The following is a 13278-nucleotide window of genomic DNA, read 5'->3' on the forward strand; positions in this document are numbered from 1 at the left end:
ATTCGTTTTTTCTTAATTTAAAATTTTTGAAGGTGTAAACAAATAGTTATACATTATACTCAAATGGAAAGTTTTGAATTTGAGTCATTCAAAATAATTGACTTTTTGTTAACATTGATGGATTTTCTAAAATTAAAAAAAAATTAAGGATTCGTTTTTTGGCGTATGAGTTCAGTATGGGATCCCTACATTTATTATGTCCAAGGAAAAAAGAACACAGGCCAGTCTAAATATCTCTATCACGGTCACTTTTATCTGCTCGATAAATGGAATCGTCGAATCGAAAATGTGGCAAGTTTATTTGTTTAACCGAAGATAAATCTTCATATTTTATACCGTCCCTTAAATTAACAAAGACAAGTGTTATACGGCTCAAGTGTTATACAAGTCAAGGGTTATACGACTTCAATTAATTTTTTTAAACATACTAACTAACCATCACGCACTTCGCCGCAGATGTAGGCAGAAATAATACAACGCCACACCAATCTATTCCTACAAACAATCTTTGCCTCTTCCATATTTAAGCATCTCCTCATACTTATCCGCTCATTATTAATCTGACCCCCATTAAGTATTTACATGGCTTATCAGAATTATACCATATCACTAAATAAAGGCAGAGAGAATAGAACGCCACACTATCTGTTTTTGCGATAAAATCCTCGCCTGTTCCACATCCATGTACAGATTAAACAACCACGGTGACATTACACATGCCTGTTTAACACCATTAGAGATGTCAAATCAGGACAAAAATAAAGCACTTACATTAGTTCTAAAATAATTGGTTTAAAATAATAACAACCACACTGGTTGTCAATCATGGGTAGCATGGTGGACACGTGTATAAATCTATCACTTAAACCAACCTATGACGGGTCGTAAGCCCTGACCTAGATTTCCACGTTCTTCTTAGTCTCTGTTGAGATGCCAAAATTAAAAAAAAAAAAAAAAAAAATATATATATATATATATATATATATATATATATATATATATTTAAATATATATATATATATATATATATATATATATATATATATATATATATACAATATATATAAATAAGGTTTATTTTTACCTTTATGCGCTTTGTTTTAAAAGCTTGCAGAATAGACCTTATAATCAAATAAATGTTTAATTCCGGTAAGTGTACAATGATGTATCGAGATTGAGTTTATTAATAAACGAACTCATCAATACAGTTGTTGGTTAACCTTTCCCTAACGGTGCTAAAATAAAAACGCGCGTTCTGGTGCTGGGTAGTCGCTACACGATAAAAAATTGACGATTTTAAATCGGAAAAGTATGGTCATTCATAGCTAATCCCCTAAATTAATTATAAATGAAGTTAAAAATTATAATAATTTAGATTTATTTGGTGAAAACATTGAAAAACCATCTGGCTCTAGTTGCAAGCCCAAGAGCTACTGCCAACTGCTGCTAGCCTGAGGAAGACTGAGAACATTGAGCTATGAGCTCCTCGCACTTGCACAGTGAAATGCGAATATTGTCGCGCTTCCCGCACACTCTTCACGCGCTGTTTATACGCGAATTTGTTTCCGATATTCACAAAATACCTCCGATGTACCCGATAAATTCTGATTATTATTAATATTATTTTTTAAATCAACGCGTAAATATGTTATGGAGTAAAACCTGAAATCTTAGCCTTGTATTTATTTTATTTAAAGAGATACTATGGTTATTAGAAGCAACGTGTACAAGGTACACAACACTGGGAAGGGAGGGTTGATATAATACATATATAAAATACTCTCATCTCTAAAGTATTTCCCAAATATTCCAGTACATAAATCCTTTTAAGTAAATCAAATTACGTGTTTACTTAGTAAGAGTTAAAATCGCCGAAGTGGTATAATCACCTTACACATAGGAATTAATATTGTTTTATACGATCCGAAATCGGCGACGTGAATTAGGACTTGAAACTAAAATGAAATGGGAGTTAAGTGAGGTTAAGTGATTGATGTAAATTCACGACGGAAGGAACTTTAAATCAATTCAGAAAATAATTACTTTAACAATAGACAAGTTCGACGTGATTGAAGTTTTAATTAGAGGAAAATTAATCGAGATTTAAGTGATTCTCGAAAGGCATATTTTGTGAATGGAAAGTGTTCATTCTTCCCAAGAAAGAGCATTTTCCATTCCTCGCCATAACACATCATTCTTTAGTAATTCCTTCTCTGTCCAAGCGGCCAGACTATGGAATGAATTACCTCTCCACGCAAACAAATTCACCTTGTCTAATAACTTTTGAGTGACATTACTATTTATCATTAGAATCTTAACTGTCCATCAAACATCCTCCCTTAGTTTTTCCCTCTACCTCCTTCCTTAAACTTTCTTTTTTCTTTGCCCTCCTTATTATTATCTTTTGTGATTTATGTTTTTTATATGTTTATTTATAATTTATGTTCAAGTACTATCTACCCTCTGATTGCAAACAGTTATATATGGTATCAAACGTTTTGATCAATATCACTAGTCTATTTTTGGTTGGTTGGAAGATATTGATTTTTAGCAATAAGCCTTCCAATGTGCTTATTTATTTTCTGTGCATGAAGTAAATAAAAAAAAACATTTTGTATATTATTTTTGACATCTCAACATAGATGAAGAAGAATATGGAAGTCTGGGCATTTACGGGGCTTACGACCGTCATAAGCTGGTTTATGTGATCCCTTTACACATGTGTAACATTTACCAATTCTACCCATGATTGACAACCACACTACTCAAATTCTTGGACGTTCTATATATATGATCCAATTTTTTAGACAGACTCAATGTTGTTAACATACTTTTTTATTAAGATAGATTTTTACTTGGTAAACACCACTTTTTCTATTAATAGATTGTGACACGTGTTTCGATGCATTCCATATAATCATCAAACACCTTATGTGATTTGTTATATCCAACCATTTTTCGTTAAAAGTTTACTTGATAAATACCATATTAAAATCTATTTTGACACGTGTTTCCTCACCCTTCAACGTTCCAAGGGTACAAACACTAAAATTTACAATAAGTTTCATATACAGTGTTCGATAATGATGTTAAATACATCGAAATACGAGTCACAGTGGATTTGAAGAAATATTGGTATTTGCCAAGTAAAAATTAAATAAAAAAATCTTGAAACAAAGCTTAAATTTAAGAATTGTGCCCTTAGAACGTCGATCATAATCAACGTAATCAACTTAAAAACAGGTCACAAGACCTACACCAAGCAGTCGAAGAAGAAGAAGAAGAAGAAGAAGAAGAAGATGAAGATGCAATGTTAAAATTGTTTGTGTATATCTGACAATATACTCCATAGTTAAGGCATATGGGATCCTAGCTCTGTAGCAAGTGTAGGGCTCAACAAAGGGTATCATCTCTAAATTAGTTGATAAATATTAATAATTTCATCATCGTAATTAGGTACCTATTTATCATATAAATAAGGTGTTAAATATTTGAGTTTTCATCATCTTTAAAAGGGTTCAATTATGAATGTTGGTTGTTATAATTTGAACCTAGTTTTAACCCTGCAATGCACATATTTTTAGCATGTTTGGAACTCCACACCACTCTATCTTTGGAAATTTTATCAGCCTCTTCTACATTACCATACCCACAGATTATTCGAGTCCTGATCTGTCAACGCCTAAATATTAGAAGTACTAAATTGCCCAATTTTTCCTTGATTTTTGTGCTTTAATTTCTTACTAGTTCGCCTTATATAATGTATTAATTTTTTATCGTTTATTTGTTCTATATCTTAAATTCATCCCTTAAATGTAAAAACAGGGTGCATTTAGTAACAGGAAAGGATAGGATTGTACACCAAATCTCTACCACGATTAAATATATTATATTATAGAAATGTTTGGAAAAATTAGTAAAGACTTACTCCTTGTTTGGGGTCAATTCAGGGTCTTCGGGATTCCTCATACGAAGATTTTTCCTTATGTCTTCTGTCTCGTTGATCCTTCTGCTTTGTGATAAGGATGCTGGCAGGAGCATTGCCGTTTCTGAAAGAAAGTAATACTAAATAAGCAATCGAAATATTTATCTCATATGTTTGGATAACGATAATAATATCTGGTTTTAAAATATGTTCAGAATTTTTAGAACGTATTTCTCGTAAATAGTGGATAAGATCGTTTGTCAACTATTCATCAAATTTTGACGTTGGATGTTCTGGTTTTATGATTTTCAATTAGTCTGGGTGTTTTTGGTGTATTTTTCACATTTACCTTCCCTATCCTTACAATCCTACCTGCAGAAGAGAATCTAAAATGAACGCTTTGCGTGTTATTTCCTTAAAAAATAATAACAATAAATGACGTTTTGGTGCTGGGTGTTTTGGTTTGATGACGCTGTGGCCCTGGATGTTTTATTACGATTACGTTCTCAAGGCTCTGTATTTTCATACGATGAAGTTTTTTCGCTATATGTTACGGATGATCTCACTCCATTTTCTTTGCCGTATTTTTTATCAATCTTACAGTTGCATAAATGTGCGGAATAGTAATTTTATTATGATTCATACTGCAGTTGATATATATTTCTTTTTTTCTTTACACCATGCATCCACTAATTTTAGACAGCTTTTTTACGAACAATCGTACCTTTGTCGTTAGACTTTTTTCGGCTGGTTGGAAGATATTGCTTCTTAGCGAAAATCCCACTAATGTACATAAGTTTGTTTTGTACAAGAAGTTAAAAAAAATATTTCAGTAAATAATTTCATTAATATAATCATTGATCCATTTTTGAAGAATTATCCATTTTTAATTTTCATTTTACTTGGTAAATACCACGTTTTCTTTAAATCTATTGTGACACGCGTTTCGATGCATTCCGGATCATTTTCGAACACCGTATGCGGAATGCATCAAAATACGTGTCGCAATAGATTTGAAGAAATAGAGGTTTTTACCAGGTAAAACATGAATAATTTTTTTTTATTTTTTTTATATGGAAATAAATTATACTAAAAAAATTGTACATTATTACAGGGCCATTAAATGCGGGCTGTAAATCCACTCCGAGCAAATTAGAGCCCTGCTCCCGTTTTTAAATCCATGCTTTTCCCTCCATTTCACAGAGTAAACATAAAATCAATTACTTTTCTTTCTAGAATCTACTGATGAGAAATCAGGGCCGGTGAATCAATATTGGTTCAGGGACCTATATTCACTCGCGAGTAGCAGTAGCGAGTAGCGAGCAGCGAGTAGCGAATAGCGAATAGCGAGTAGCATCCTCCATCCGCTGCCGGCAGTATGTTGTCTTAGTAAATATTAAACCAATACTGTGGTTGGAAATGCATTATTCCAAATAAATGGGTATACTATACCAGCTTTTCCAACATATTCGTCTATTATTTTAAAATTGGCTTAAGTAAAAATAGCAAAACTATTATTTTAATACATTTATACATTTATTTTTGTTACATTTTGACTTCTCAACCTAGATCAAGAAGAAAAGCCTGTCATAGGCTGGTTAAGTGGCCATTTTACACACGTGTAATATTCACCATTCAACTTTTGATTGACAAAAACACTACTCATTTTATTACATATATCATATTATTCTCACGTCGTTTTATATTTGATATCGCTGATTTAAGAAAGTTTTTATTCAGCACTTGATCGCTTAAACTAGCATATGACAAGTCATAACCCCAATAAATAATACTCTGACTTCCAAATTCATCATCGTCGATGTTGTAGTGTCAAAAAAATTAAATAAATAACTCCTAAGTGGAAAAACCCAGATTTGTGAACAAGAATTTGAACACACCAAAAATGTTGTGCATTTTTTTATTATTTTAAGCTGTGAAATAATCCAAGAGGGATCTTGCATACATATACAATAGAGGTCTCTGCTAATAAAAAAAAAAAACAAATCAACCATAGAAGCTGCTGAGAACACGCACAAGAAGGACGAGTGATTTATAGAATATTTTTTATACAGGTTCCAAAAAATTAAGGGTAGTATCACGGATAACATAATCATAAATCAATCAATAAATTAGCGATTACTTAAATCAGCCTTCCATATGCTTGTCCATCTATGTTAAGTTGCCAAAATGTAATTTTATTCACTATCGCGCAACGTAGATAATAATATTTTACTAGATGAGTACCTAAGTCGGTCTTGGTCGGATTGATATCCCTTGTGAAGTCTCGATAGTTAGTAAAACAAGATAATTAAAACCGAGAATCGTTACGATTGTGTACTGATAATTATTGAAAACAAGATATAGTACGCCTAAAATATCAATTCGCTACCATAAACGCAAACCAGAATGAAATGGAAGAGGAACGAGACGCCTCCCCTGCGGCACCCTCGGATCGGATAATGTATGAATCACATTACGCCCAAGGCGTTTCATGTGCTCTGTTCCTAGTCAAAACGGCATACATTTATTTTGCAACGTTCTGCGAGATGATTTAATTAATTCTATTAATATTCATTTGCTCGGGATGAAGAAGGAAGTAGTATCCATTATCTGCGACTCTGTTGCTAGAATTAGCTTACTTTAGAATTAATATATAACATTATAACATCCTAAGATTGTCGTCTATTTCAGCGCTCTGCAACCTTTTCTCGCAAAAATAAAAACATTTCTTGCCTACGACACATTAATATTTTTCCTAGTATTCCGCGGCAAACGAATATAGACCAATGAAAAATTATATTATTGTAGTAATTATTATCCGCCTCCGTAGTGTAATGGTCAGCACGCTCAGCTACCGTTCTGAAGGTCCCGAGTTCGATTTCCAGGGGGGGGGGGCAATAAAATATAAATGATTTCTTCAGTCTAATATTTATTCAATACTACCCTGGCCTATGATGCAGTGCCCTATGCACTATTGGGGTCCGGATAAGGGTTTAGAGAGAGAGAATTATTACATACTACATTTTGAAAAAGAGACAATATTGTCATATTATGAAAAATAATTTGTCATCGTGTATTAAATACATCATGAAAAATTGTAAATGTTGTATCCATTTAATTTGATCGCGGCACACCTGTATCCGGCTCTCGGTACACCAGTGTGCCACGGCACTCCGCTTGTGGAGCACTGGTCTATTTGATTTTAATTTTTGGCGTGCAGAAAAACCTCGGTATGATGGACTAATTGAGGGGAGGGGTGTCCATTAAAGCCGAAAGTCCGTTATATTTATTTTTTATTATCTAATATGGTTACAATAGTTTTTTTTTTAAATAATTTCAATTCATTTTCTAGATATTTCTACTTTTACAATATTAAAATTTAAAACGCAGTTCTCTCAATAAAGTCTCTCAAAAAAGAGTCCAAGATCTTATGCTTAGAGGGACTTACAGTTATTATTTTAAAATTATGTTTGTTGGTAATATAATTAATTTTTAGTCGCCTCCGTAGTGTAATGGTCAGCACGCTCGGCTACCGTTCTGGAGGTCCCGGGTTCGATTCCCAGGGGGGGTCAAATAAATATAAGTGATTTTTTCACTGTAATATTTATTCAATATTACCCTGGAGTGGTACCTGAAGCGGATGGCTGATCGCCTTTCCTTCATGTGTAAACGATCGAGGGTTTTTATTATTATTAATTAATTTTTAGTACAATTATTTTCTGTGTTTTTTTTTCCTTTTCTTATATTAACGTATATAAAATTCATTTTATTAATCTTTGGGCATTTTAACGTTTTAAATTGTATTTTATATCTGTAGGAAGGTTATTGAATTACTTGGTTCCCAAATTTTCAAAATTCTGTTGGAATTGCTTGAAATTGCATTTTGGTATTGTAAAATCTTAAAGTTATATATAACGCCATTTTCGTAAAATACTACCTCAAGGGTAAAATACTACCTCAGAGTAATACGTAGTTGTCAGTCGAAAGCTGTTAACTTTTTTCAATTTTTAACTTTCGACTTAAACAGTTTTAAGCTGTAGAGAAAGACATATTTGTCAACATGTTTCAACATCCAAATGGTAAACTATCTATACACTTTATTCCAAATTTAGTTGAATAATTGTAATAACAATCGATTAATAAAAAGTATCTAGAATATTCTTGGATTCTTCGAAGCGATTTCGATACAATGAGAATTTAAATAATTTTATCGAATCGTTGATTTATCAACGCGACGCTCGAATAAATTTACTTAAACAAGAAATAACTTTTCAATACTTAGAGAAGTGAAGTTAGCAGCGTTAATGAATCATTTGAGTGAAAACAAAGTTTGAAAAAATGTTACATTAATTCCCCAAGTTTCGGGAGGGTCCTTTGTTCAGCTCGTGTTTTGATTAACAGGAATTAATAAAGGAAACAATAACGACAAAGGACACAGGATTAATTAGTCCTCAGGGGGAATTATGAAAAAGAACTGGGGACAAATCATTTTAACGTCTACAGCCAATGGCTCAGATATCCTTACTGCGAAATATCAAGCATACTTCTTCTTCTTTTTATTGTGCTTTTCCGCGCCGAAGGAGCGCTAGTTAAAGTTATATCTATGTACATAAAAAGTTAGTTTTAGTTTGTTTAAAATCTCAATGTCATTCGAATACGCGCTTAAATGTTATAGGGGTTTTTGTCTTGGGACAGATACAATGATGTTTTTTTTTAATAGCTCTTTTTTACCGCAAAGGCAGCGCCATCTGTTGAACGGAAGAGCATCATAAGCAAATCATAAGTGGACGGCGTGCTTCTTGACAGCTGCTGTCATTGACATTTTTGTTTCATCAATTTTTAATATTTTTATCGGTTCACAATCATTGTGAAACTATTGCATTAGAAATGTGTGATTTTTAATTCTTCCTTTCATTTCCATTTTACCTGACTGAGCCACAGTAACGCGTGGCTCAGTCTATATATATATATATATATATATATATATATATATATATATATATATATATATAATATATATATATATATATATATATATATATATATATATATATATATATATATAAATATATATAAATATATATATATATATATATATATATATATATATATATATATATATATATATATATATATATATATATATATATATATATATTTATATATATTTATATATATATATATATATATATATATATAATATATATATATATATATATATATATATATATATTTATATATATATATATATATATATATATATATATATATATATATATATATATATATATATATAAATATATATATATATATATATATATATATATATATATATATATATATATATATGTATATATATATATATATATATATATATATATATATATATATATATATATATATATATATATATATATATATATATATATATATATATATATATATATATATATATATATATATATATATATATATATATATATATATATATATATATATATATATATATAGTACATATATGTATATTTGTATATATATACACATGTATGTGTGTGTGTGTGCAAATGTATATCAACTGTTTTTTCAACCGAGATCGTTCCTTTTTCATCGTTGTGATATTATTAAAGTTGAATTTTTTATCATCGCAAGAAAGTGTTTCTTGTAAATTGTTTGTTCCGGCACAAACACGGAATTAATAAGGACATAGCTAATGCAAACAGGATATATATATATATATATATATATATATATATATATATATATAAATATATATAAATATATATATATATATATATATATATATATATATATATATATATATATATATATATATATATATATATTTATATATATTTATATATATATATATATATATATATATATATATATATATATATATATATTTATATATATATATATATATATATATATATATATATATATATATATATATATATATATATATATATATATATATATATATATATATATATATATATATATATATATATATATATATATATATATATATATATATATATATATATATATATATATAAATATATATATATATATATATATATATATATATATATATATATATATATATATATATATATATATATATATATATATATATATATATATATAGTACATATATGTATATTTGTATATATATACACATGTATGTGTGTGTGTGTGCAAATGTATATCAACTGTTTTTTCAACCGAGATCGTTCCTTTTTCATCGTTGTGATATTATTAAAGTTGAATTTTTTATCATCGCAAGAAAGTGTTTCTTGTAAATTGTTTGTTCCGGCACAAACACGGAATTAATAAGGACATAGCTAATGCAAACAGGACTTCCGGGATTTTTTAACCCGGTAATCCCCCTTGCTTTGAGCAAATATCCCGTATTTTACCCGGGATCCTCGAGGGGATTAGCGTATTTTAAATTATTTTTACCTGCTTAATACGTTAAAGCGAAGATACTCGTAAATCAAGGACTTAACCGTAATATCCCAGTGGTCAGCGCAGCTGCTGAACTCAATGCAAAAATAGAAGAAAAAATAACAAAAATGAGGAGACGTATTTTAAATTGCATTTATTTACTCTTTCATATTTATTTTACCTCTGATTTATTTATATTCATATTTATTTTATTAATGTTCATATTTATTTTGCTTTATTTATATTAACTTATACTACATATATTTATATATATTTATTTTATTTTAATTCATATTTATTTTACCTCTGATTTATATTTAGTTAAACAACATAACAACTAGAGATAATATAACTGTAGATTCACTGTACGTGTGTTCACGACAGATTTGGAAAATATCAACTTTAAGTCCACATGTCGCTCACTCCTTTCAACAACGTCATAAATAAAAAATTGATTTTTCAGGAGATCGTTTTTAAAGTTTGAAAATATAATACAATGTATTAAAAATAAGTATCAAGCCACTTATTGAATTTCTTACTATGCAACAGATCTTTTTAGGTAAAACCTGAATGTTTTTTCTCCATTTGAAAAATATTAAGTTTATTTCAAAAATTAATTAAACAATACCTTTTCTTCAAAATGCAAACACAACACTTTCTACAATACAATGTATCAAAAATAAATATCAAGCCACTTATTGAACTTTTTAACGTGCAACAGATCTTTTTAGGTGAAACTTGAATGTTTTTTCTCCATTTGAAAAATATAAGTATATTTCAAAAAATAATTAAACAATAACTTTTCTTCAAAATGCAAAAACAACAGTTTTTACCCTGTAGCGGGTAAATATTAGTTTAAAATATGCCGCTTTTGCTGGGACAAAGTACATTTTCTGGGCATTCCGAAAACATGTACAACTGAAAATTAAAGATATTTGATATATGACGTTGTTGAAAAGAGTGAGCGATATGCAAAGTATATGGTACTCTTTATGCATTACTGAAAATATGCCGAACGTTTAAAAACATAACAGTGAGTAAAATGTAATTTTACAACCGATATTCTAACATGTAAAATGCATCTTACCCTTGTACACTTGTGTACAGGCATTGTCTTACCACGTTGTATCCATTAATAATAAATAACAATGCACATAACATCGTATCTGTGCTCACGTGGAGAGAAGTTCCGCCACTAGCTACTAGGCTACTTGGAGCTTCCGAACTTAGCCGATAGGGCGGCGCTGTGTAAACACAAACTTGTACGAGTACACTCCCTTAACAGCTATGGCATTATCATGCCTCCACAGGGAAAGTTGAGGATGCTAAACCTTTTGTACGCCATGAAGATGTTGTACTTTAGCGAATTTAGTATAATTAGTCAAGTATTTGGACACACTACAAATGTTGTAAATAAATTATCTGGTCAAATTATAAGCTTAAAATGGTAAAAATGAAAATGATATTTTCTGGCGTTTCTCATGTGTGTGATTATAATCCAGGATTCATACCTCACATACTAATAAAAGAGTTTCTGCTCAATTAAAAGCTTCTTTTATCTCACCATTTTATTTTTCATTTCTTTTCATGTCTTTAGTGAAGTTCTAGTGATTCAAGAACAATGTTTCAAAATTGGTTCATATACATAGAACTCCCAAGAATTTGAGTAGTGTGGTTGTCAATAATAAGTAGAATTGGTGAATGTTACACGTGTGTAAAGTAATCACTTAAACCAGCCTATGACGGTCGTCAGCCCCGTAAATGCCCACAATTCCATATTCTTCTTCATCTTTGATGAGATGTCAAAAAATAATACGAAAAAACACCTATAATTGGAGATAATCCAGATTTGTGAACGAGTATTTGTACACACTCAAAATGTTGTAAATAATTAGTCAATGTCAAATATGAGGATTTTTTAAGAGATTTTTGAAAAGTCAAAGGGTAAGATTTTTTATTGAAAAGAAGAAACGACTAAAAATAAACAATTAAGGTGATATTGCAAATGGTTTGTAAAGAAAAATCGATTTAATTTTTCTTTTCTTTTAACTTTTATCCGCACCCAATGGTGCATAGGGCACTGCACTACATTAAATCATTGCAATGTTGAGTTGATCGTTAATTATATGAAGGCAACGAAATCAGTCTTACGGTTTAGGGTAATATTTAAAAAAAATGTGTGAAAATACAAATATTTATTTTCGCTCTCTGGGAGTAAGGTTTTAACAGAGACTTTTCGGGTCTCTGCTAAATAAAAAGTTTACCCAACTCAACCATAGATTGTGCTGAGAACTCACATATGAAAGAACGTATCAATTCTATGATACATATACTGGTTTAAAAAAAATGATTGAGTAGCGTGGTTGTCAATCATGGGTTTCTACCCATGACAGACACTATTGAATGTTACACGTGTATAAAGTGGTCACGGTATGACGGGTCGTAAGCCCTGTAAATACCAAACATTCGTGTTTTTCTTCATCTATGTCGAGACGTCAATACTTGATTTCAGTACCTCTAAATGTTTAACTATTGACAATAGTCAATATGTATTTTATTTATTGTTTCGGCATTAACTTTGTGGTAAGACATGTTACAATGATTGAAGAAAACACTTCGTTTTTTACCACTTGAGTTTTATTATAGACTATATGTTTCAGAAGAACTTCCATAATTCAGGTCTGTATAATAACAATAACGTTATTATACAGACCTGAATGATGGAAGTTTAACTTCTGAAACATGTAGTCTTTAATAAAACTCAAGTGGTAAAAACAAGTGTTTTCTTTAATCATTGAGTCAATATGTAAACATTTTTTATTATTCAAATTTTTCTTCATTTATTTAAGCTTATTGACTTAATTTTTTTACGGATTTACAAATAAGGTCCTCAATATTGGGTT

At 29.8% G+C, this 13278-nt stretch overlaps 1 protein-coding gene across 1 annotated transcript in view; it reads right to left on the reverse strand.

The window, feature by feature from the left end:
* The window catches only part of vex (somatomedin B and thrombospondin type 1 domain containing protein vexed), a 183976-nt gene that overhangs the window by 18754 nt on the left and 151944 nt on the right, over nucleotides 1-13278 (reverse strand). Inside the window, exon 4 of the mRNA XM_088256450.1 lies at nucleotides 3929-4049. Coding sequence (XP_088112576.1) covers nucleotides 3929-4049 — 121 coding nt within the window. The remainder of the gene's footprint in view (nucleotides 1-3928; nucleotides 4050-13278) is intronic.

The sequence above is a fragment of the Brachycentrus maculatus genome, unplaced genomic scaffold, assembly GCF_059751285.1.
Source record: "Brachycentrus maculatus isolate JH-2025_06_01 unplaced genomic scaffold, ASM5975128v1 h1tg000061l, whole genome shotgun sequence".
Classification (NCBI taxonomy): Eukaryota; Metazoa; Arthropoda; class Insecta; order Trichoptera; family Brachycentridae; genus Brachycentrus; species Brachycentrus maculatus.